The 22,862-nt window shown below is 38.2% G+C and overlaps 1 protein-coding gene across 7 annotated transcripts in view; it reads right to left on the bottom strand.

Moving 5' to 3' along the window:
• elf1.L (E74 like ETS transcription factor 1 L homeolog) overlaps positions 1 to 22,862 on the bottom strand; it is a 65,822-nt gene continuing 42,960 nt past the window's right edge. For 5 of the 7 annotated variants that reach the window (XM_018245235.2, XM_018245234.2, XM_018245233.2 and 2 more), the window contains 8 exons: positions 15,759 to 15,974; positions 9,384 to 9,558; positions 8,928 to 9,053; positions 7,889 to 8,047; positions 6,676 to 6,759; positions 5,312 to 5,504; positions 4,173 to 4,658; positions 4 to 2,027 (listed from right to left, as the gene is read on the bottom strand). In XM_018245235.2, the coding sequence (XP_018100724.1) occupies positions 1,412 to 2,027; positions 4,173 to 4,658; positions 5,312 to 5,504; positions 6,676 to 6,759; positions 7,889 to 8,047; positions 8,928 to 9,053; positions 9,384 to 9,558; positions 15,759 to 15,830 (1,911 nt within the window). In that variant the 5' untranslated portion in view covers positions 15,831 to 15,974 and the 3' untranslated portion in view covers positions 4 to 1,411. 7 annotated transcript variants of the gene reach the window in all.

Here is a 22,862-nt window from a genome sequence, read left to right on the forward strand (position 1 = left end):
TTGAAAGGTGTTCCAACATTTAATTTTTTTTAAATACAAATTCAATGTCTATCAATACATATAGCATTTTAAATCTAAACATAGAAGTGATCTCTTGAGGCTATAAAATGTGATTTTTTTCCTTAAACTATTTTAAGAAACAGAAATTAGTTTTATTAAGGGGGCAGTTCGCTTTCACAAAACTTTTAAATAAAATCACTACAAATAATGACTTTTTTTCCCAGTGCTTTCATTTTATTTGCTTGTTTTTTCCCTTTTTTAAAGGTAAAGTCTTAAAAATGGTTACATTTGTCTTCTCCATCTCCAGTTACCCAGTCAGCAAGCAAGGCTTATTCTACCGGCTCTCTAAACTGTTACAATTTTATACATTCATTGTTACATACCAGACTCAGCTCTTTTGAGCATGCTCCCTGAGCTTTACTAAACTGTCACAGAGCAACGTTCACAGTCAATATATTTGTTGCTGGTATTTCTCTGATGCTGCTGAGGATTGTATCAATCAATGTACAACATTTCGACAATTTCGAGTGGAGGAGGAAAATGAAACCAATTCTAAAAAACATCTAGAAAAATCATAAAAATAATAAAAAGCATTGGGGGAAAAAGTCATTATTTGTGGTATACTATATGAAAACAATAAGTGGCGTGAAGGCGAACTGCCCTTTATATATTTTTTCCAGAGTTGCAGATAATATACAATATTTACATGTAATAAAAAACGTATTTCATCTCTTTAAATTCTGTCTGCAACACCTGTAATGTTTTTAATGCATCTTTATAGTTTTTATTCAAACTAAGGCACAGTAGTTACTGCTAAGGTAAAGTCAACTGAATTTCAGTTGTTGAACTGTTACAAATCTGACTGAAAAGGAAATCCAATGCCTTTTTGAACAGTGCATTACAACAGCAATGTTGTATTTCCTTTCTGCATAGAATATTTACATTTCCTTTTCTCTGATCATTCTGGACATTTGGTTTATACAAAGAAAATATTGGTGTACTCCAAGATGGCCTGTAGTCATCTAAAAACAGAGCATGAAGCAAAAAACGGCTCAACCCCCATAAAGCACAGATATGCTGGTCACTTATTTACAGGCTAACAACATAGAATGTACAGAATACACAGCTTATACAAACACATTAAAAGACTGACAAAAATATATTCCTTCAAGGTTTGTGTCTGAAACAATTGGTATAGTAAAACGATATTCAAATGAATGTTCCGGATTTCTGTGGCAGATAAACCAACAAAGCTCATGTTAAACTCAAACTCTACTGAACTGAAATTGAATGTTATTAGGAAACAAGAAGAGCGGGGAAAAATAGACGCTTTGAATTAAAAAAATAGATGCAGTTGAGGAAGAACCTATCACATTTGGAACAACATATTAAATATAAAAGGTTTGGTTTGTTATTTTGAGTCAAAAGCCCATAGGTCATTTTCTTGTTTGATTTCCAATGGAGAAGGAAACCCGTTAGGACTGGCAACTACCAACACACATGGAGGCTGATACTTGTGCTCAGTCTGCTCAGCAGGCTCTGGTGTTCCCTCCTGCAGCCCTTGAGTGCTAGATAGAGGAAGAAGTGTCTGTTTGCTTTCAGGCGACTTGATTACAGATGTGATGAATGTTCCTGTAGGTTGGGTGAGCAGAGGTGAACTGCTGGTGGAAAAGCTCATGACTGGAGTATTTGCACTGAAGGTTGGAGATGAAGGCACACTGACAGTTCCATTACAAAGACTCTGAACATTGCCAGTGAAAACCTGCTGTACCTGGCTTGGGCTCAGGACAACTGATGGAGGCGGTGAACCTGTTCTTTGGGGTTGTAGCACCATGTTTTCTTTAAGTACTGTCATAGGCTGGACTGAAGGCATGGCCTGTAATATAAATTTCTGTGACCCTGCTCCCGTGACTGGATCTGTGCTTGTTATGACTGTGGTAAGAGGCACTGTTTGGAGTGTTACTGTGTGCAGCTGCTGATTTCCTGAAGACACCACAACTGGTACTTGTCCTGGAGACTGTATAGTTCTACAACAGAAAAAAACTCATAAATACACAGATCAGATCAAGAACATATATTTCAACTTCACTAGCCATAGTGATTCACTTGTTTGGTGAAGTTAACGACACACGAAGTGAAGAACAGCACCTTTTGGTGAAGTAAAAAGGCCTATATTTAAACATGGCACAGACACAGCAATGTTTCAAGCAGTTCCCCGGCTCTTTTTCAAACTTGAGAAATAGTCGTGGAATGGCTCTAAATGTTGCTGTGGTCTGTGCCGTGTTTAAATGAAGGCCTTTTTACTTCACCAAAAGGTGCTGTTCTTCACTTCATTTGATATATTACAGTGTGGGTGGCCACTATTGAACGTGCACTTTAATACCGGAGGAGTTGTGTGCTGACACTGAACTACAGATTGAAGTCAATGACACATGTGCTGGGCCAAATTGGGATGATTTAATGGTTGGCCCCATATTGCAGCACACAAAGATCTATCAGGAGAGAACCACATCCATGTGCATTCCTCGCCTAGTTAGATATTTTTTAAACCTGCCTGACAAATTTTCAGCAGAACTCAACTGGGCAGCCAATAGGCTGCCACCTTCTCTAGAAGGGCAGACTAACCCATTGCACCATATCAATAACCAGCTTTGTTCAGCCAGCTGTAAGTAAAACAAGGAAAGTAAAAGTATGATTTGTTACTGCCCAGGTTCAAAGTGGAACAATCAAAAATGTAATGTAATCTCATGGAAATAAAAACATTTTGAATAATAATACTATTAATATTAATAAAAATGATGTACCATTTCTGAAATAATACAATTATTCTTCACTATTCTCCACTCAGCAATCTTGGTCACCTTATGCAGATTTTGTGCAGTTCGCTCTAATACATCATCTAGGCCAGGGGTCCCAACCATTTTTCCCCAATGAGCTAACAAGCCACAGGTTGGGGATCACTGATGTAGACAAAGGGAGCACAGACCAATGTTGTATTTGAGTAAATGAGTATGATTATTCTGACACAAAGTCTGCATGTTGAGAGATAAATTGCTGTGAGGGGATAATGAAGAGTATCTTGGACCGACAGGACAGACAATTTGAAAAAGGGACAAAGAAGGCAATTTATGCAAAGTTGGAACATCAGTCCCTATACAGAGGAGGGTGTCCATCAGTAACATTATATGACACACCATTACCCCAGTGATTACCTCACAAATTCAAGCTTACAGTCAAGTAAATTGAAAAAACAGCTTCCTCAATGAGTTTCCTGGTAACATTGTGACTGGATCACACTTTCACTACCTCAGTATACTTCCGCTAACACCTGCATGAATACATTCAATAGAACCACTGTGATTGGATTTTAGTGACTATGTTACCCTTAATGGTTTAATTTGCCCTACCGCTTAAGAGAGCAATTTGCTGACCAGATTTTTTGACAATTGTACAGTTGGGCAGGAAAGGCACTTATTTCTGAAAATGATCTTTATGCATGTCTATAAAGATTAGTGACTGGGAATGGAAGGGACTATATATACCGATCCTAAACCTTATGTTGTATGATGATTTCTTATCATTAGTGACTGGGAATGGAATGGACTATATATACCGATTCTAAGGCTAAGGCCACACGGCGCGATTTCGCCGCGATTCTGCGCTGGGCGAGTTGCGAGTTGCGAGTCGCTGCGGTTTTTAAGCCGAAATAGCTTTGTTAACTTTGGCGCTGGCGTCAATGCAAATCGCGGCGAAATCGCTGCGCTAATTCACACGCGGCGATTCTTTTTCTACTGTCGCCCGGAAACGCCCAGCGAGGCAACTTCGGGCGACAATAGAAAACGAATCGCCGCGTGTGAATTAGCGCAGCGATTTCACCGCGATTTACATTGACGCCAGCGCCAAAGTTAACAAAGCTATTTTGGCTTAAAAACCGCAGCGACTCGCAACTCGCCCAGCGCAGAATCGCGGCAAAATCGCGCCGTGTGGCCCTAGCCTAAACCTTATGTTGTATGATGATTTCTTATTATTAGTGACTGGGAATGGAATGGACTATATATACTCATCCTAAACCTTATGTTGTATGATGATTTCTTTTCTCAAGGAGCTTCATTCATTGTGATTCCTGCATATGCATACTAAACCAAGTTAGAAAGTGTTTTTCTTTTTCTCACCTTACAGTCTGAGCACCAGGCAAGCTGTCATTCTGAATTGTGCAAGTTATGGTTTGTTCTTGGATAGCTTGTCCAGGCTGCATTAAATGCACTGTCCGATATAACTGAGTTGGGTGTGGTTGTGTTACCGGAGAAGCTTGAATTGTCCTCAATAAATCTGATGGCATCAAGGAGATTTGTTGCTGGGCTGGATCTATTTCCTCTTTCAACTTCAAAGCTTTAGAAGATCCATTTTTTAGAACTGTGGCTGAACTGGCCCTTGATGCATTGTTGGAAGAGCCTTTGGGTACCCGTGCTTGGTTCCTGGTGGGAGTTGTAACTGCAGAGTGCTGCAAGGAGAAATCTGAAGACAAATTCCCAGTGTATTCTGCACTGGAGCTAGAGTCCTCCTCATCTATATATACCAAATCCTTTGGCATTTCTTTAAACTGATAGACAAGCCGTTGACCTTCTACTTTGGCTAAAATTCCCCTTTGGTAATAATACCTGAGGAAAAACAAATATAATAAATACACAATAAATATGTTATTTGTATAAATATACAAAAATAAATATCTAAATTCTAATCATAGCATAAATGTTGCTAAAATGTTCAACCCTCTCAAGCCTTTGAAAAGAAAATGCAAAAAAAAAAGCTTATTGAATTAAATTTGTTAGATCAGTAGGGATATAGGGGCTTAAAACACATTTAAAAATTAGAAAATAGAAATATGTTGCCTAAAAATGTTGGGGCCATTGTGGAAATAATCACAGGATGAAGCATGTGACTGTTTTGGTTTTTTAAATCATAAATGCTGAATGGCACAACAGGCAGGAATTCTAATAAAAATATTAGAAGTCTTTATTCATAAAGCACCAACATATTTCACGGCACTTTACAGAAATTCTACTGCTGCTTTCCATATTGCTAGTGCATAAACTGCCTGTTTTTGCTAAGAGCATTTTGATGGCAGTGGCCCTGAATAACAGAGGGGTGAAACTACAGGGGAAAGGAAACATAGCCAGTAGCTTTAGTCAGAAGAAGTGCTGCTTTCTTCTGTATAGAGTTTCAGAGTAAATAAATCAGGAGTTTTAAGCTATTGAATCTTAACCCATTTAAATACATTGTGCATTGTGAAATTTGCTTTTCTTGCATTTACCTGAGGGCTCTGCCCATTGTCTCATAATTCATGTCAGGCTTGTTCTTATGTTTACCCCACAGTCTGGAAACAGCTTTCGAGTCTACCAGTTTGAAAATGCCCTTTTCTCTCTGTGTCCACTTAATGTACTTTGGGCAAGTCGCTTTATCTTGAAGCAAAGCCAGCAAAAACTCCCACAAATAAATTGTATTTCCTGAAAAATATCAAACAAAATATTCAAGTAAGTTCAGGCAGAAAGATTAACCAGACAGATCCAGGTTAAAGGAGAACTTAACCCAAAAGTTAAAAAACCCTACCCCCCTACCCTACATAGACCCTCCTCCCTCCCCCCCCCCAGCCTAGCTGCTACCCCTTACCCCTCCATGCTGACTCTGTCCAGAGGAGTTGACGGGCGCCATCTTCACCCGCTTCGGTAATCTTCAGAATGAGACCGGCGATTTGGCAATTTCCGTGAGTTTCGGCACATGCGCAGTTATTGCGAAATTGCTCCAACTGCACATGCGCCAATACACCAGTCTCATTCAGTAGATTACCAAAGAGAAAAAGATTGCTGCCTTGAACTCCGCTGGACAGAATCTGCACGGAGGAGTAAGTAAAGAGGGGTAGCAACAAGGCTGTGGGGGGGGGCTATATAGGGCATGGGGTAGGGGTTTTTAACTTTAGGGTTTCTACTCTTTTAAGTATCAGTTATGTCACAGAGAAGCCTTCTATAGCTAGTCTGCAAGAGAAAAGTAAGTAGTCTAAATAATTAGTTAAAGTTTCATAAGAGTAATGAAGATGCATTTTACCCCTAAAGCAGCAGTCATACATCTTTGTAAAGTACAGGTATGGGAGCCGTTATCCTGAAATGCGTTATCCAGAAAGCTCCAAATTACAGAAAGGCCATCTCCCATAAACTCCATTTTATCCAAATAATCCAAATTTTAAAAAATGATTTCTTTAACCTCTGTAATAATAAAACAGTAGCTTGTACTTGACCCAAACTAAGATATAATTAATCCTTAGAAGCAAAACCAGCCTATTGTGTTTCATTCATGTTTACATGATTTTCTAGTAGATTTAAGGTATGAAGATCTAAATTATGGAAAGATCTGTTATCTGGAAAACCCCAGGTCCCTAACATCCCTTATGGAATGATCCCCATAAAGTCATCTGTATAAGTCAACAAAGAAGCAACTGATACATAAGAGGGCTGTATTATGGGAACACCATTATGAGTGTCTAAGTTAACACTCACTCAGCTGAGTGTAACTTTAAGAAGTCACTACAGGACACTTTTCCTTTGTCTTTCTTAGGGCATTTAAATATTGAAAGGAATCATTCCTTTGTCCCAGATATAAGATTTTAAAAACAAGTTTATTTACCTTTACCATCTTTGTTTTTCTTTTTGACAGATATATTTGGGGTGGTGGTGGGAGATTCAGGACGAGGATTTCTCGGTTTTCGCCCTAAGGTAGAAGATGTTCACTGTTAGAAATAACTCCGCATTTACATACTGCTGGTTAATGATTTTCTAAGTATCAGATCCCTCCCAGGACCAAAAATATTACTTTTAGTTGTCTTTGAATTATATATGTATTTTAAATGTGTTAGTCAGAAAAATACAAATAAGAAAAGATGCTTTATAATTTAACCATTGTATTCATAATTGAAAATGTTAGTAATGACAGTGAAATAAAAAAGCAGATGTGATCACCAGCATTCAGCTTCAGTTGTATCAGAACATGAAACAAGGATTTTGGTTGATGTCCAAAACAAAACAAAAATACTCCATTGCCATTCCCTTTGTACTTGCATGTACACAGCAATGCAATGCAGATTTGTTCTGTGCCCTTGCACTAGCGCATTGATGCAAGTGAGCCCTGTACTTAAAGGAGTATTTCACCTTTCCAAACGTATTAATTTGATATAGTACACAACGAATAACGAGCTAGGTTTTTTTAGTATTTTGCTAAAATGTAAGTTTTAAATCATTACTTGCATTCTACAATTTAAAAGTAATATGAGATAAAGCTGAACCACCCCTTTTACACCAATCTTAGACAGTTGTAATGTACTGGGTTCCAGCTGTGCCTTGTGTCCATTGGTTCTCTAACTAACCCCTAATAAATAGCAAGCTAGTAAGGGGCATGCATTTAGATGTCCATGGTCCCCCCATGAATCCATTGTTACATAGTGTATGTCCATGGTCCCCCCATGAATCCATTGTTATTGTGTATACACAAGCTTCTGTAATCTGTATCATACTTGCTGTTATCAGCATAAACCTCCAGGGTTAGGGCTTGAGCATGCTCAGTTTGATCCTATCTCCTTCTCCCCCTCCCTGCTGTAATCTGAGCCCAGAGCTATGAGTGAGCAGGGAGAGACTCAGGCAGTAAGTGATGTCACACCAAGCTAATATGACAGCAGCTATCCTAAACAAACAGAGAGAGTTTCTAGAGGTGTTCAGAGTTTCCATACTGGTTATTTTAAAGATAATTTCTAAATAAAGGCTTTAGCAGTGTATATCTTCCAAAATCCTGGCAAGTCCAAACTACAATGATGCTTTGTGTAATTATTATAGCTTTGGGTACATACCTTTTTTTCTCTTGGGTTGTTCCTGTAAATGACATTCTAGATTCTCTTCGTAAAAGTTCTGGTTAATTTCCATCACCTCTGGGATTCCGTCAACAGTGACAGAGACGTGGGTAATAGGAGTGTTCAGGAGGTCATCATCAGCTGAACCAAAGATGTTAGCTAAAAGGTGCACATAGAGAAAAATTACACAAAAAAGATATAAATGAAGTCTTATTGTGCTAATGGCATAACATGAAAATCAGCCAGTCTTTGGCCCACATAACCTCCCACATATGATGAAAGTTTTAATTATGAAGTGTGTTTATTAATGGCAATATTGGCCAGTCCTTAAAAAACAGAATTCACAAAGGTTACTGCATGAAAGGAAAATTATAAATGATCTTATTATAACTAATGTTAGGAACAAGTGGTTCCCAAAATATTTATTGCCTCGAAAGTGGGGGCATTCTGGGCATTTAATGCCAGATCCTATCATATTTATATAAAAATTGAATACAATTGAGAAAAGTTGAGAATACACAAATAAAAAAGTTCATATGACAGACGTAAAGATGGCTGCTCTAAATGGCTGGCTAATTTGGTTGTTATTGTCAGAAATTAGTTTTAGGAAAAACTCAGCTTTTCCTAAACAGCAAAAATATTCACACTTACAATTTTTACTCAAATTTCTCAAATATCTCTCTACTTCTCTCGTCTTTCTCTCTTATATTTCTCCATCATTTTGGCTGCTCTTGATATGCATTGCTGGCAAAGCCCAAGGCTGTAAATGAGTACTATTAGCAATGAGATATGTTTCGATGCTTATCCTATTACAGCAATCCTTTCTGGAGTCAACATTCCCCTGCCCAACCTCTTGGAGACTGTCATAACTTCATCATCTCTGCTAATGTTAGACCAAAGAAAGTTGGAAAGAAATTGGCATGTTGGATGCCTTCATTGTAGCCTTCCCTTTACTATAAAACAGATACAGCAAGACTTGCGGATTCATATACAACTGGCATTGGTCATGAAGTTCCTTCTCCAGGGACCATCCACTCACCAAGCCTTTTTTCATCCAGCATAGGATCAGGAGAATCCATATTTAGTAGTGCCTCTGCAGCTTCAATTGTCTCCATAGTCTCGTCCTCATTACAGGATGTTTCAACCGAAAGGCAAGATGCTTCAACTATAAAAAAAAATCTATTAGCTATAGCAATATTTTGCAACTCCTTTTTTTCACTAAAAGTGTTTATTAAGCTTTTGTGGATTCCTATGTGTCTCAAGGGCTTTTTCCATTGAAGAGGAGAGGTCCCTACAACAAGAGCCAGTACAGCAGCTAATAAAATATGTAGTTGTCTTCTGAAATTGCCTTTAAAGGGGCAAAACACGTTCATATTCATATAAGAACATCCATTGTTAATAACATAGACATGCATTGTTGCTAAAGAAAAAAAAAAAAGCTTTTTTTTTTTTAAACTATACTGTGCAGAAGAGTGAAATTGAAACCACTTTTTACCTGTAAGAGTGAGGTCATCATCATCAATAATCTGTTCCTCTGCTACATCCAGCGAGTTTTCTGTGATAATGTCGTTTGGTTCATCAACACAGGTTAGACCCGAGTAGGTGTGCAGGAGATCTGCATTTGGAATGTGCTCAACAATGACAGCCGGAAAAATAGAAGGGTCCCCAAGCTAAAAAGAAAAAAAAATGTTTTTGTGAGTTATTCCTGTTGAAAAATGAACATCTCAAACATTCCTTTCATATGCCATATTCTAGTTTGAAAAACTACAACTGTATTGCATGTTCAATACATCTAAAATGATTAAATGATTTTTTTTTTTTGCAGAGTGAGTTCCTCAGCTTAAAGGGTAACTATTGCAAAAATTTAAATGTAATATTAGCTTCAGCATACTGAAATAAAAAAAACTTCTGTACCGTTTATGAAATAATCACTATTCTTCTTTCAGCATCTGTTTCTCCTCATTCTGTCTTCATTCAGGAGTTGGGTGTCAGATGAATGATCCAATATATCTTATAAGGGGCTCCTTTTGCCTAGAAGATGTATTAGAGCTCACTCTATTAAAATCACCAGAAATTCTGTCTCTCTACATGCAGAATTTGTAGTTATTTTGTTTTGTTTGTTTTTACTGGAATCAGTTATGAGTGAGCTCTAATAGTCTGCTAGGAAAGGAAGCCCCCCCCCCCCTATAAGATATATTGGATCATTCATCTGACACCCAACTGCTGCATGAAGACAGAATGAGGAGAAATATATGCTGAGAGAGGAATAGTGAAGATAAACGTGATTATTTCAGAAACAAAGCAGAATATTGTATTTAGAAAGTTTCTTATTTCAGTATGATGAAGCTTATATTAAATTTTCATTTTTGGGATAGTTCCCCTTTAACATTTTTATTGTAGCTGCTATTGACATCATGCTGTGAGTCACCGACAAACTTTACCTGCTGTAAGGGCCGTCTATGACAAACCTGCCCGCTCTAAGAGGTATATCTGCCCACCTATGCTGAAAGTCTGGGCCTTGTGTGCCTGGACCCCCTTGTGAACTTTGTTCAATTCATATCTATTTCAATCATTTTATGTGATGGGGACCTTATTTTGTAAGCTCACTGGGGCAGGGACTTATGTGAATGGTGTATCTTCTCTGTAAAGCACTGCAGAAAATGTTGGCACTATATAAACAAAGGATAATAATTGTAACCTCACTGCTCTGGAAATGAGGAATAAAAATATAATAATGGTTTGAATTACATGCTTACAGAGAAACCCTGTATGCCTTCTGGCAACTCCATTTTTTCCACATTTCTCTTACTTATTTTAAAGGAGAAGCAACGAATAAAGCAAGAAATGCTACACATTATGGCCTGGCTCTGTACCAGCCCCAGGCTACTCCAGCTCTTTAGCACAGAACATCTGCACCTCCACGGATGCCCACAGTATCCCCTTCTTTTATTCTGCTGATTCACTTCTTTTATTCTGCTGATTCACAGCACTTGCTCACAGTATACATTTATACATGATACAAGGCCGTAATTCATTCAGATTCACATTACATGACAGCATAAGATCCAGTGCAATCTGCATCAGAATGAGTATTCAGCATTCGCTTCTACAATAGATGAACCCTCTCTGGCAAATGATGACTACCCCAACATTTTGCTTCTCAACAGCAGCCCAATAGGTAATTTAGGGGACAAATAGTTAAAAACTGATGGAGGATTTGGCAAAAGCAACAGTCTGTTTGGAAAGCAGATTATGATTCCGACTTTCCTGTGCCGAATGTGTTGCAATAATAACAACACGTAGCAGCAACTGCAATTTCCTGAGGAAAAGCTTCTGAACATAGTGTCATAATCAAGGATTCTCCCGGTTTACAAGCAATGATAAGGACGGCTTTCTATTATTAATTTCAGTCATGTAGAACAGTCCCCAAAAATTCAGCTAGCACCTTGTATTGTGTTTTTATCACAGAATGCAATTGAACCAAAAAATTTAGAATATATAGCATATGAGAAGCAAGTCATTGACAACCAGCAGGATATATTCTACATCCTTTTATTATATCAGTTAACTTTATAGTTCTTGTATAGGGTCCAGGGTTGCTTCTGCCCTACGTCAACAGACTTTCACTCTCTCTTTAGTGGCTCGCACTCACTGCAACACAGCCACAACTGAATTGGGGGTAAGTGAATCTATAAAGATAAAGACATGCATCAGAAGTGGCACAATTACCATACAAATGCAGTACTATTTTTTTGCGATACCCCAGAGATAGTCTGCAATGTCTGGAGTTGCATGCATGTAGTACTGTAGTGTAATATTTGCAACTAAAGAAGTGGCTAGAAATGTTGCACATTATGTTTTGGGTTTCTTTATCAGCCCAAGGCAACCACAACCCTTTAGCAGGGAAGATTTGTGTCTCCAAAGATGCCCCAGTAGCTCCCCATATTCTTTTCTGCTGATTCACTGCACATGCTCTGTGCTGCTGTCACTTATGAGCTTAGGGACCCACTCATAATATACAGTACACATAGAATAGAAATGTCACATTATAAAGCTGATTAGTAATTAATACAGATAATTACTGCATGGCAGCACAGAAACCAGTGCAACTAACATCAGAATTTAATAATCAGCCGTGCAACATCATCTTATATTACAGGCCAGCCTCATATTCTGCTTAATAATGTGTGATGACCTCTAAGCTTAGCTTCTTAACAGCTGCTCAGAGCCCACTGAGCATGTGAGTATCGCAGACCCTTTCCAAGATGGTGACCTGCTGTGACAGGTTTGAAATCCTGGATCATTGCCGCTATTGAAAAGCTGAAACTTTAGGCTGGTGCAATAAGTTCAGTATTTAAAATATGGCATTTTAAGCCATATTCATTTTTAGTGTTTAGTTCTCCTTTAATGTTTAAGTCTGGTCTTTACTGCGCATTTGCATTGTCAAGGGTACCCAAAGAGGATTGTTGCAGCATTGGTGGCAGTGTACAGTAAGAATATGTATCCTGGCCAATCTAAGGCTAGCAATATTATTTACCCCTCAGTGACTTTTCCTTTCCTTGTCCTTTTATAAATGCATACTGGAAAGTTGTTTAGAATGAACTTTTCTTCCATTATGGAAAAAACTACTGATGGGTGGAGTTCCCCTGTAAGCTAAATCCTGACAGCAAGATACTGAAAGTTATTTCTATGACAATACCAAAACATCTGTGAGTAATTCTGGACTTATTTTTTGCTATGAAAGTGCATTTCTCATGACATTCCAGCAGGTGGAGACTAAGATCAACCTCAACTTAGCTCAGATGTTTAAGTCTGCTCAGCCTGTTGTTTTTATCATTTTCACAAGTATTACTGTCATTTATATAGCACTGGCACATTTTCGCAATGCTTTTAATCACTTTATCAGGAGACAACTAACGTGCCTGTATGTTTATGGGGTTTGAGAAGCAACTGGAGAATCTGGAGGAAACCTTTGTGAAAATGTACAAACTCCTTGAAAAAAAGAATAAAAAAAAAAAGAAGATCACCATTAAGGGGAACATGGTGTGGCTCCAGGCTTAATTAGAAAGCTATAAGGCACTCATAAGCAAGGTGAAACTTTCATTTCATGAAATATACTAAAAAAAAAAAATTACATTCAGTCAACTTAAACACCCCAAACTTTATTTTATTTGTTTGTACCCCCAAAAAAAATCCTGAGTGACAGTATTCATATCTGAAACAGGCCTACCATTTGAGTGGATTACACCCACATTGTGTTGATTACGTTTCTGACATACAAATATTATGAGAAATTAAATAACTAGTAGAAGGGAGTGTTTGTATGGTTTGAGAAATTAAATAACTAGTAGAAGGGAGTGTTTGTATGGTTTCTGGGTTGGAGCGGTTAAAGAGAACAGATCCCAGGGACAAATCTGATTAAAAGTGATTAAAAATAAGAGATTCCTTCAGGCATAGACAGTAATAAGGTGCTTACAAAGCACAAGTGTGAATAAATAATGTATCAGTGCAGGAAACATGCGGCACAACCTGCTGTATCACCAGTGAGTGACGTGGGGAGGTCATGTGATGACACCTAGAAAAACAAAGGAGCTTTTGAACTACTGCTGTAGTCAAAAGTTGTTTAGAAACAAAGGCCTTGGTCTTCTCTGAAACTGGGTGTGTGTAAAGGTGCAGATTACATTTTGCCTTTGGCCATAAGGTGGGTCTGACCCTTGCTTTTATCTGTCAGTATTCTCCTCTCCTCTTATCAGCAGACATGTTTCTTATGCAAATAAACTGCTGGACATCCCACGGCAGTCTGTCTGTGTTTCTTATCAAAAAGATCTTGTCAAGATCTTTCCAGTGATGTGATGACTTAAATGGCCACACGACCCATGAACAGTCTGAAGAAAAGCAATATGGCAGAGGATCTACAACTACAAACTGCTAATTTTTGTGCAGTAATTTGTATTATAATTTAGCACCATGTCAGGTGCCACATTTCTCCAGGGTAGAAAACACCGATCCATTTTACGGAGGTGTGGAATGGGCGGGATCTGGGGCTTAGAAAATGTTGTTGTGTGGGGCCCCGTGATTTCTGATGTTGGCCCTGGTAGCATTGCTAGACTTGTGTGTGTAAAAAAAAAAAGTGTACCCCATTTGTCTACTGCAGATTCTCATCTTGGATCTTTAAAGGGATTTGTCACTGGAAAAACAGTTTTTTTATATTATATTAATAGTGCTGATCCATCAGAATTCTGCACCGAAATTCTTTTTTCAAAAGCGCAAACAGATTTTTTATTATATTTAATTTTGAATCTGACATGGGGCTAGACATATTGCCAGTTTCCCAGGTGCTCCCAGGTCATGTGCTCTGATAAACTTCAGTCACTCTTTACTGCTGCATTCAGTGTCAGGCCAAGCCGACTGGGCGCCCTAGGCAACCCGTGACTGAGACTGTGCGCCGTTGTCCCCGACTGTACTGTGCGTTGTATGTAGAGGCAGGCAGGGGAGAGCGCCGGAGGGGAGGGAGGCAGGGGAGAGCAGCGAACATGGACTAGGGGTAGGTAGAAGACAGGTAACCAGTGCCCCCTTTCATTGCGCCTCTTTTGCCTAACCCTAGTTCCAGCCCTGGCTGCCCTGCAAGTTGGAGTGATGTCTACCCCCTCTCTTTCCCCACAGCAGCCCTTCAGCAGAACAATGGGAAGGTAACCTGATAACACCTCCCTGGCACAAGATAACCGTACCACTGCAACTCTTTCAGTTACATTGAGTTGGAGAAACAATAGCTTATCCAAAAGCAGTTCCACAATGAAGTGCTGGCTCTTTCTGAAAAGCACATGACCTGACAAAATGACCTAAGATTGCTGCTTACACACCAATATTACAACTAAAAAAATGCACTTGCTGGTTCAAGAATACAGTTTTATATGGTAGGGGGAATTATTTGCACTATAAAAATCATGACAGAATCCCTTAAGAGCAATTTTTTGATGCCAGTGGCACTGCATATGCTCAGAGGGCTCTGGGCTGCTGTTAGGGTTGCTACCTGATAAAACACCTGCCAAGGCCGGGGCTGGTATTACAAATTTACCGGCAATGCAGCCGCCAGTAAATTTGTACCCTTAAAAAGATCCCTCGGCAAGCCCCCAATCCCTTGGAAACTTAACTTTTGTTCTCCGTCTTGAAATCTCTGTGCCGTGGCGACGCCCCTTTTGCATCATGACCCCGCCCCTTTTGACATCACACTCCATCCCCCACCAGCCAGTAGAAAATTTAGGAAAAGGTGGCAACCCTAGCTGCTGTTGAGAACCCAAGCTTAAGCCATGTCAGATATGAGCAAAACATAAGGAGTGTGAGGTTACACCACATGTCATAGAAGCTGATGCTACAGGACTAATTATTAATCAACTCAGAAGCAGAATTAACTGGTTTCTATGCTATTGTGCGTTAATAACAAATCAGCCTTGTATTATAAATTTTATTCATTATGAATTCAAAGAATTGAGCTTGTGCAGGACATTCTTTTTGCCTAAATTTTTATTCATGAAAAATTGGTTTTGTTATTTCTTGAGCTAAACAGTGAAACTATAGCTCCTCCATGTTTGTTCCTTACCAGGCAGATAATCCTTCAGTTCATGCTTAGCAAAGAAGTCACATCTTTTAATACATTAACATAAGAATAGCTCTTATAACAATCTCAACATAATAATGTATGATGGTTGCATTTCATTTTAAATGTTAGTTGGTTCTTTCAACATCTTCTAATTTGAAAGGGTTATATTATGTTCATATTTATAGACCATATCTAGTGCGGTGTTGGGACCGGTTGCATCTTGAATTAAATAGCTTACCACACCTCCATCACCGCAGTAAACGAAAAACCTACCTGATGCTCGTCCTCCATGACATTGCTTGCAAACTCAAACACCAGCTCATTCGGTTGCACAGCTGTGGCCATTGTAAAGGCTCCCTTCTTCAGTGCCTCATGAGAAGAGGGGGTGCAGAGACTGGGATCTTGTAAACAATGTTCCTTAATATTTTCTTCTTGTCACAGTCCAAACACTATTCCTTTAAAATATGCTTTTCATGGGATTCTCCAGAACTGTAAAATATAAATGAAGTATTATTACAATATGAAGCATGTTACAGTCCCAGTAAACAAGACATAGCTGTAGGGCAGTGTTACAGTTGCTACATGAAGAAAGCTAAGCATGCATATATCCATCCATAGCCTTCAATGCAGATATTGGATCTCAGCAGTGAAAGTCATAGTATAATAAAACATATGTACTATGTTTGTAGGCTTTAGAATTCTAAACAAATATAACACAAAGATGAAGTATTAAGAGCACTGACAAATTCTACCCTGACAAGTTTTATTATTATTCTTTTTTTTTTTTTTTTCTCCTGCGTGGACTGTAAATGTGTTCTTATCACAAGAACAAGCTTGTGAGCTCAGGAAGGAAACGGCAATGACCGCGTCATGGCAAATGAGAACATGCAAAGATCTGCACACCACAGCCTCTCCACCCCAGACACAGAATAAAACTAAGCAGCAGAAGAATGGAAACTGCCTTATTGTGGGTCATCAGTAATGTGAGAGAGGCAGCTGTAAGACGCTGAAGGGGCTGAAGATACGCTATCCTAGTTTAAAAAGAAAAATATATGCTATTCCATATTTATTGATTTAATTGATTTTCGTTATGACAGTTAAAAAGTTCAACAAAAATACAACACATAAACAGCTGCTTGTGTGTCATTGTGCTTTCCATTTTTAATAAAACACACAAAAACATGCACCAAAATGGCTTGCCAGACAGTGCAGTCAATCAGTGACATTCCATTCATTTACAATGAAACACTGGCTAATGCCTACCTCCCAACATTTTAGAAATAAAAAGAGGGACAAAAAAAGTGGCAATTTTTTTGACCATGCCCATTTTTGTGGCCACACCCCCTAATTACCATGTTCATTTTACAAAATTTCGCAGGTTATAAAAGTTTGAACATAGTTCTGTGGGGTTTTTTTCAGTTATTAGTTTTGCCAATGAAGGTGAATTGCTCTTTAAGCTGTGAGTAACTTTTCCCAAGGGACCTGTTTATCTTATAGTGTTACAATTACTTATTTTCTTATCCTGATTGATAATCTAGATACATTTGAATTGTTACAAATGTATTCTTATGTTCTGGGTCTTTCTGCCAAAAGCCAATTAAGTTAGAAACTTTGTTTCTTTTTCTGGCTGTTCAGTGCAGAGCAAAACAGGACTTTCGAGTACAAATGAGGGACTGCAGGTTGAGCTGTCAAAAGAGGGGCTGTCCCTTTGAAAACAGGACAGTTGAGAGGAATGGTTAATGTAGAAAATGTATATCAAAGCAGGGCTGAACCTCCTTTGAAAAACAGGAAAGGAATGGCCAGCTATATGTGATTTCAGAAGTTTATCAAAATGCTTCTTTATTCCAGTTCCCAATGGCAGATTTTGATTTTACAGAAAATGATATAAATTGTAGTGCTATAACAGATTAATTATAAATGCTTGTCTACGCAGTTTCTAAATCCTTCCCTGACTGCAACTGTACTGCTGTAGGTATTGTCCATCTCACCCACTGGACCTAATACAGGTACTGGATCCGTTATACAGAAACCTGTTGTCCAGAAAGCTCAGAATTACAGAAAGGCCTCCCTGCCATAGACTCAATTTTATCCAAATAATACATTTTATTATAAAACAAATTCCTATTGTTCTGTAATAATAAAACAGTACCTTGTACTTGTTCCAAACTAAGATATAATTAATCCTTATTGGAATAAATAATACATATTTAATGTTTACATGATTTTCTAGTAGACTTAAGGTAGGAAGATCCAAATAACAGAAAGACTCCTTATGCGCAAAAACCCCAGGTTCCCAGCATTCTGGATAACAGGTCCCATACCTGTAGAAAAATCCCAAATGTAGTCAAGTACATTTGGGATTTGTGGAGTGCCTGCGCATTGCTTAATCCACTCCCTTTGGTTGTAGGTTTGGGACTTGGCACCCACATCCAACTTCCTGCTGGTAAGTCAATACATATCTAACATATATGGGGGCTATACCTATTTTTAATACATCAACAGATCAGGATGTCATCATCATCATTTATTGATATAGTGCCAGCAAGTTTAAGTACAAACAAACAGATAAATAAGTTCCCATGCACTGAATAAAATATGGCGTTATGAGTTACTGAACAGACAGTATGTATTGACTGTACACTTTACTTTTGTGCCTTTACATAGTAACAGGTTAATGTTTTAGACACAGAAGGTGAATAAATAGAGAGAATAACAATAATGGATCTTGAATACTACTTAATGAACAGCATATTATAAAGTGTTATAATTCTAAGAAACCCTGCGATTGGTTATTTTTGTTGTTTTATTTTCTATTGTTTTTTTCAATTATTTGCCTTCTTCTTCTGACTCTTTCCAGCTTTCAAATGGCGCCCACTGACCCCATCTAAAAAAACAAATTCTCTGTAAGACTACAAATGTAGTGTTACTTTTGGGCCTCTCCTGCTCATATTCCAGCCTCTTATTCAAATCAATGCATGGTTGCTAGAGCAATTTGGACCCTAGCAACCAGATTGCTGCAATTGCAAACTGGAGAGCTGCTGAATAAAAAGCTAAATAACTCAAAAGCCACAAATAAAAAAAAATGACAAATTGTCTCAGAATATCACGCTCTACATCATACTAAATGTTATCTCAAAGGTGAACAATGCATACTTTCCTTAGCCGAAATGATTACCAAACAAAGTGACCAAGGATAAAGAAATCTGTGAGTAAGGGGCCAACTCCAATGCAAGTCTGTGCAAAAACATGTCAGTTTCCGCTTTCTTTCTTTGCATACACAGCGTTATATAAAGTGATTCATATTTCAGCTACAGTCTGTTTGAAACAGATTACGGACATGACAGCCAGAGGAACACAAATATTTTAAGGATTTCTGCCCTTGAGCACCACACTATGAAACACATAATAACACATAAATACAATTGCATTTCAAGCAATCATCTTTGCTGCACAGAGAATTCTGTCCTTAGCCAACATAAGATAAGCATATAATCTAAAAAAAGACACATTCCTCCAACGACATTAAATAACCCATTAACATGATACAAAAGAATGGTAAATATTTACCCCACCTTGAAATTTTCAAATGTCTTTACCCCTTCAATGCCACAAAGGCCAATGGCCCTAATCAAGAAACCAGTCCATTCTACTGGCCTGCAGCAGGTAATGATTCTGATAAATGACTCAACACTTGACATATTCACTGCTGAAGACAAGAGCATTTTAGAGAATGAATAACACTTTCAGTATCAGTTTCCGAATATTTAATGGGACAGATAATGCTTTATGTGGTCGTAAAATGTTTACTCTCTTCTAACCCTCAAATATAGACACCTAAAAAATGAAATGTTGATGCCAGTGTTTGTACCCAGCCAGCATAAGGTTTAATTAGTCAAATTTACTTGTGCATTGCTGGTGCCGTATGCAAAAATATGTACATAATAGTTTTTTTTTCTGTTAAGAACATTAGTGCAACATCCATACAAATGTCATCATAGACTGATGACATTAATGGTGTTATTTATAGTTTTAGAGGTTTGTGAGTTTTTTTTATACCTCGAATGAGCTCCCAACTTGAATGCTTTCTGCTTTAAGAAAAAACTCGAATCAGTAAATTCAGGTTGAAGAACCTGAAAACTCTAATTAATTTGAGTTTTTGGCAAAAAAAAAACAAAAACTTGAATAGCTCGAATTAATCAAATTTTTGAGTGAAACCCAGCAAAAACCCCGATCATGAAGGCTATTAACATCTTCAAATGGTTGAAGGGACGTCTGCCATTGACTTCTACAACCTCAACATGGTTTAGCTGGAGTATTTTCAAATCAAGCTATTTCCAGGTTCAGGGTATATAATTCATCTCGAAAAATGAGGTTTTTTTTTAAACTGAAAATTCAAGTATTGACTGAAAAATACCCTCCAAAACTCGAATTTTTCAGGTAAAAATTAACTTGACCTTTGATAAGAACCCCATAAGTAAGGTGCACATGAATAAACACTGATGATTTGAAAATGTCTGGAATAATGTGATATTGATATCAAGTACTAGGTACTGTTTTATTATTACAAAGAAAAGGGAAATCATGTGAATTTGATTTAAACAGTCTATTGGGAGACTCAGAGCTTTCTGGATAATGTTTTTCCAGATAACAGATCCCATACCCGCGCACTGACAAAAGGAAGCCCAGAAATAGACACCTGCCTTGTACCTCCATGTTAGCGCATTCCCTTGTGCCACAATCATCGTTACACAAGAAATTATGCAATTTGCACCCATATGGAATCCAGCAACAGGTAACTTGTGTGTTATTTTCTTATACAGATGTAGATTTCCTTCTACTCTGTTATAGCACAAGCAAGTCACTATGCATGTTATTTTTCAGGCAGCTGAAATTACACAGTATCATGGATACAAGACAGGCAGGGTGCATTCAGAGACAAACTGCAGTATACATTGTTTACTACCTTTAATTATTTTAAAGGTTCTCAACTAGTCATTTAAAGAGGGGTTAAAATATATATGACCTATAATTGTACCCATCTAAAGTGTGCTGCCATTTCTATGACCCTTACTTGATCCATATTCACTGGTCACAGAAGGGTTGAAGACAAAGGATTAAACTGAAAAAGGAGGGGTGCTTTAAACAATAATCTATTACTTTCCTGGAGTTTTGGGAACAAATATATGAATATTTAGGTGCTAAATTGCACAAGTGCAGTTGTGAATAGCAATCAATAAGCACTAAAAGCTAGAAATTTATGGCAAATAGCTAATAGGTTGCTAATGGCAACTGCACTTGTGCAATTTAATATAGAAGCTCGGTTTGTAAATTAGCCCTTGGACATGCCTCCTGCTTTAACCCACACATTTATTTTTAGATATCGCAAGCCAGTCCAACTTATAACTGAACCAACATGTTTTGCAAGCTTTGGACCAAGTCATAATCACTACTCTCTGCCTTCAAACATTTATTTTGCTTACAAGATAGGTAACCCCCCTCCCCACAAACTGTACCAGTAACCCACAGTTTATAGCTTACAGGCCCAACACATTCCTGGAATAGTGGGGTATCATGAGCATTTATTAATACTTGGACACATCTTACAAGTGGCTGCAGCACAAAGCCAGCACCCCAGTAAAAGCTTCTGACAAATCTGCAAACATGGATTTTTTGATAGAACCAATGGCACTATGTGCTAGTCTTGCAGATGGAGACTTAAGCTGGCCATAGACGCAGATCTGATCGTACGAATCCTCGTAAATTTACCCTAGCAACCATGCACCGATTTAAATGAGAAACTGGAATAAGAATATGAGTCGGCCAGAATAGAAAGATGAATAATAAAAAGGAGCAACAACAATATAAAATGTGTAGCCTTACAGAGCATTTGTTTTTAGATAGGGTCAGTGACCCCATTTGAAAGCTGAAACAAATCAGAAGAAGAGGGAAAATAATTCAAAAACTATAAAAAAAGAAAATATGAAAAGCAATTGAAAAGTTGCTTATAGTTAGCCATTATATAACATACAAACCGTTAACATAAAGGGGAACTACCCCTTTAATATTAGTCATTAAGTTTTTTTCAATGGGACTGTACTCACACAGCAGCATGTTGCGTCTCAACCTGCGTTCGGCGCCTACACGCGCCTGTGTGAGTACAGTCCCATTGAAAAAAACTTAATGCGTCTATTCCTGCGTTCCCCTGCGGCTGAACGCAGAAAAACGGAACGCAGGGGATCGCAGCTTCAACCGCTCGTCAGTAAGAGCCTTAAACAAGCCCAAAATCATCCCCTGCCAGCTCCTATTAACCAAAATGGGAAACACCTGAAAGAGTAGATAGGGTTGAAAAGGGGAATTGTATGGGATTTTGAGCAACTGCATTCTTCTTTCACTCTCATGGCATCATGGTTAGAGGTTGGAAGGGCTGGTTGGAAGGGCATCAACACACAGTTTTTTACACCTGATCAAAATACTGCGTCACATTACGTAAACATCAGATACAAGAGACCTTTTGCCTCAGTAGAGTCAAAATAAATCATGAACTTCAGAGCAAAGAGAACTATTTACCAACTCAGGGAGTTCATTTACAGTCTATCAGTTCAGTCTCAGAACTCAAAAGCCTGCAGCTGAAAAGACTGCACAAACCAAATGGTAGACATGAATTCAGTGGTGGTTGGTTCCACTTTCATTAGGGCTCTCACACACAGCGCAGGAGTAAACACAATTATTGTCAAGGGGGCTGTACTCCAACAGACGCAGCATGTTGCATTCTGCCTGCATTTGTCGTTTGCATGCATCTGTGTGAGTACAGCCCCTTGACAATAATTCAGTGCGTTTACTCCTGTGCTCCCCTATGGCTGAACAGAAGAAAGCAGGGGAGCGCAGCAAAAAAACACCCGTGTGTAAGAGCCCTAAGGGTAACTGTATTTACAACATTGTCGGTCATATTTATCAAAGGATAAAAACTCACGAGAGGAGAACTCCACAACTCATTCGTATAGGATTTTAAGGGTAGAACTACACGAGCGATTTTACCTACGATAGCATCCATTCCAGCGTGCTAAGATGAATCGCAGGCGTCGCAGAATATAAGGTAAGTAATAGGAATGTCAGAATTTTAACGCTGTGTGCATCTGACACGACACTACTGTCGGATGCGAACGTATGGGTTGCCACCTGGCCGGTAAAAATAATGGTTGATCCCAATGTTATTAATAGGGGAAAAAAAAAAAAAAAAAATATATATATATATATATATATATATATATATATATATATATATATATATATATATATATATATATATATATATATATATATATATATATATATATGGAGGCCGGTATTTTTTCCCAGGAAAGGTGGCAACCCTATGCG

This window comes from Xenopus laevis, chromosome 2L (genome assembly GCF_017654675.1).
Source record: "Xenopus laevis strain J_2021 chromosome 2L, Xenopus_laevis_v10.1, whole genome shotgun sequence".
Lineage (NCBI taxonomy): Eukaryota > Metazoa > Chordata > Amphibia > Anura > Pipidae > Xenopus > Xenopus laevis.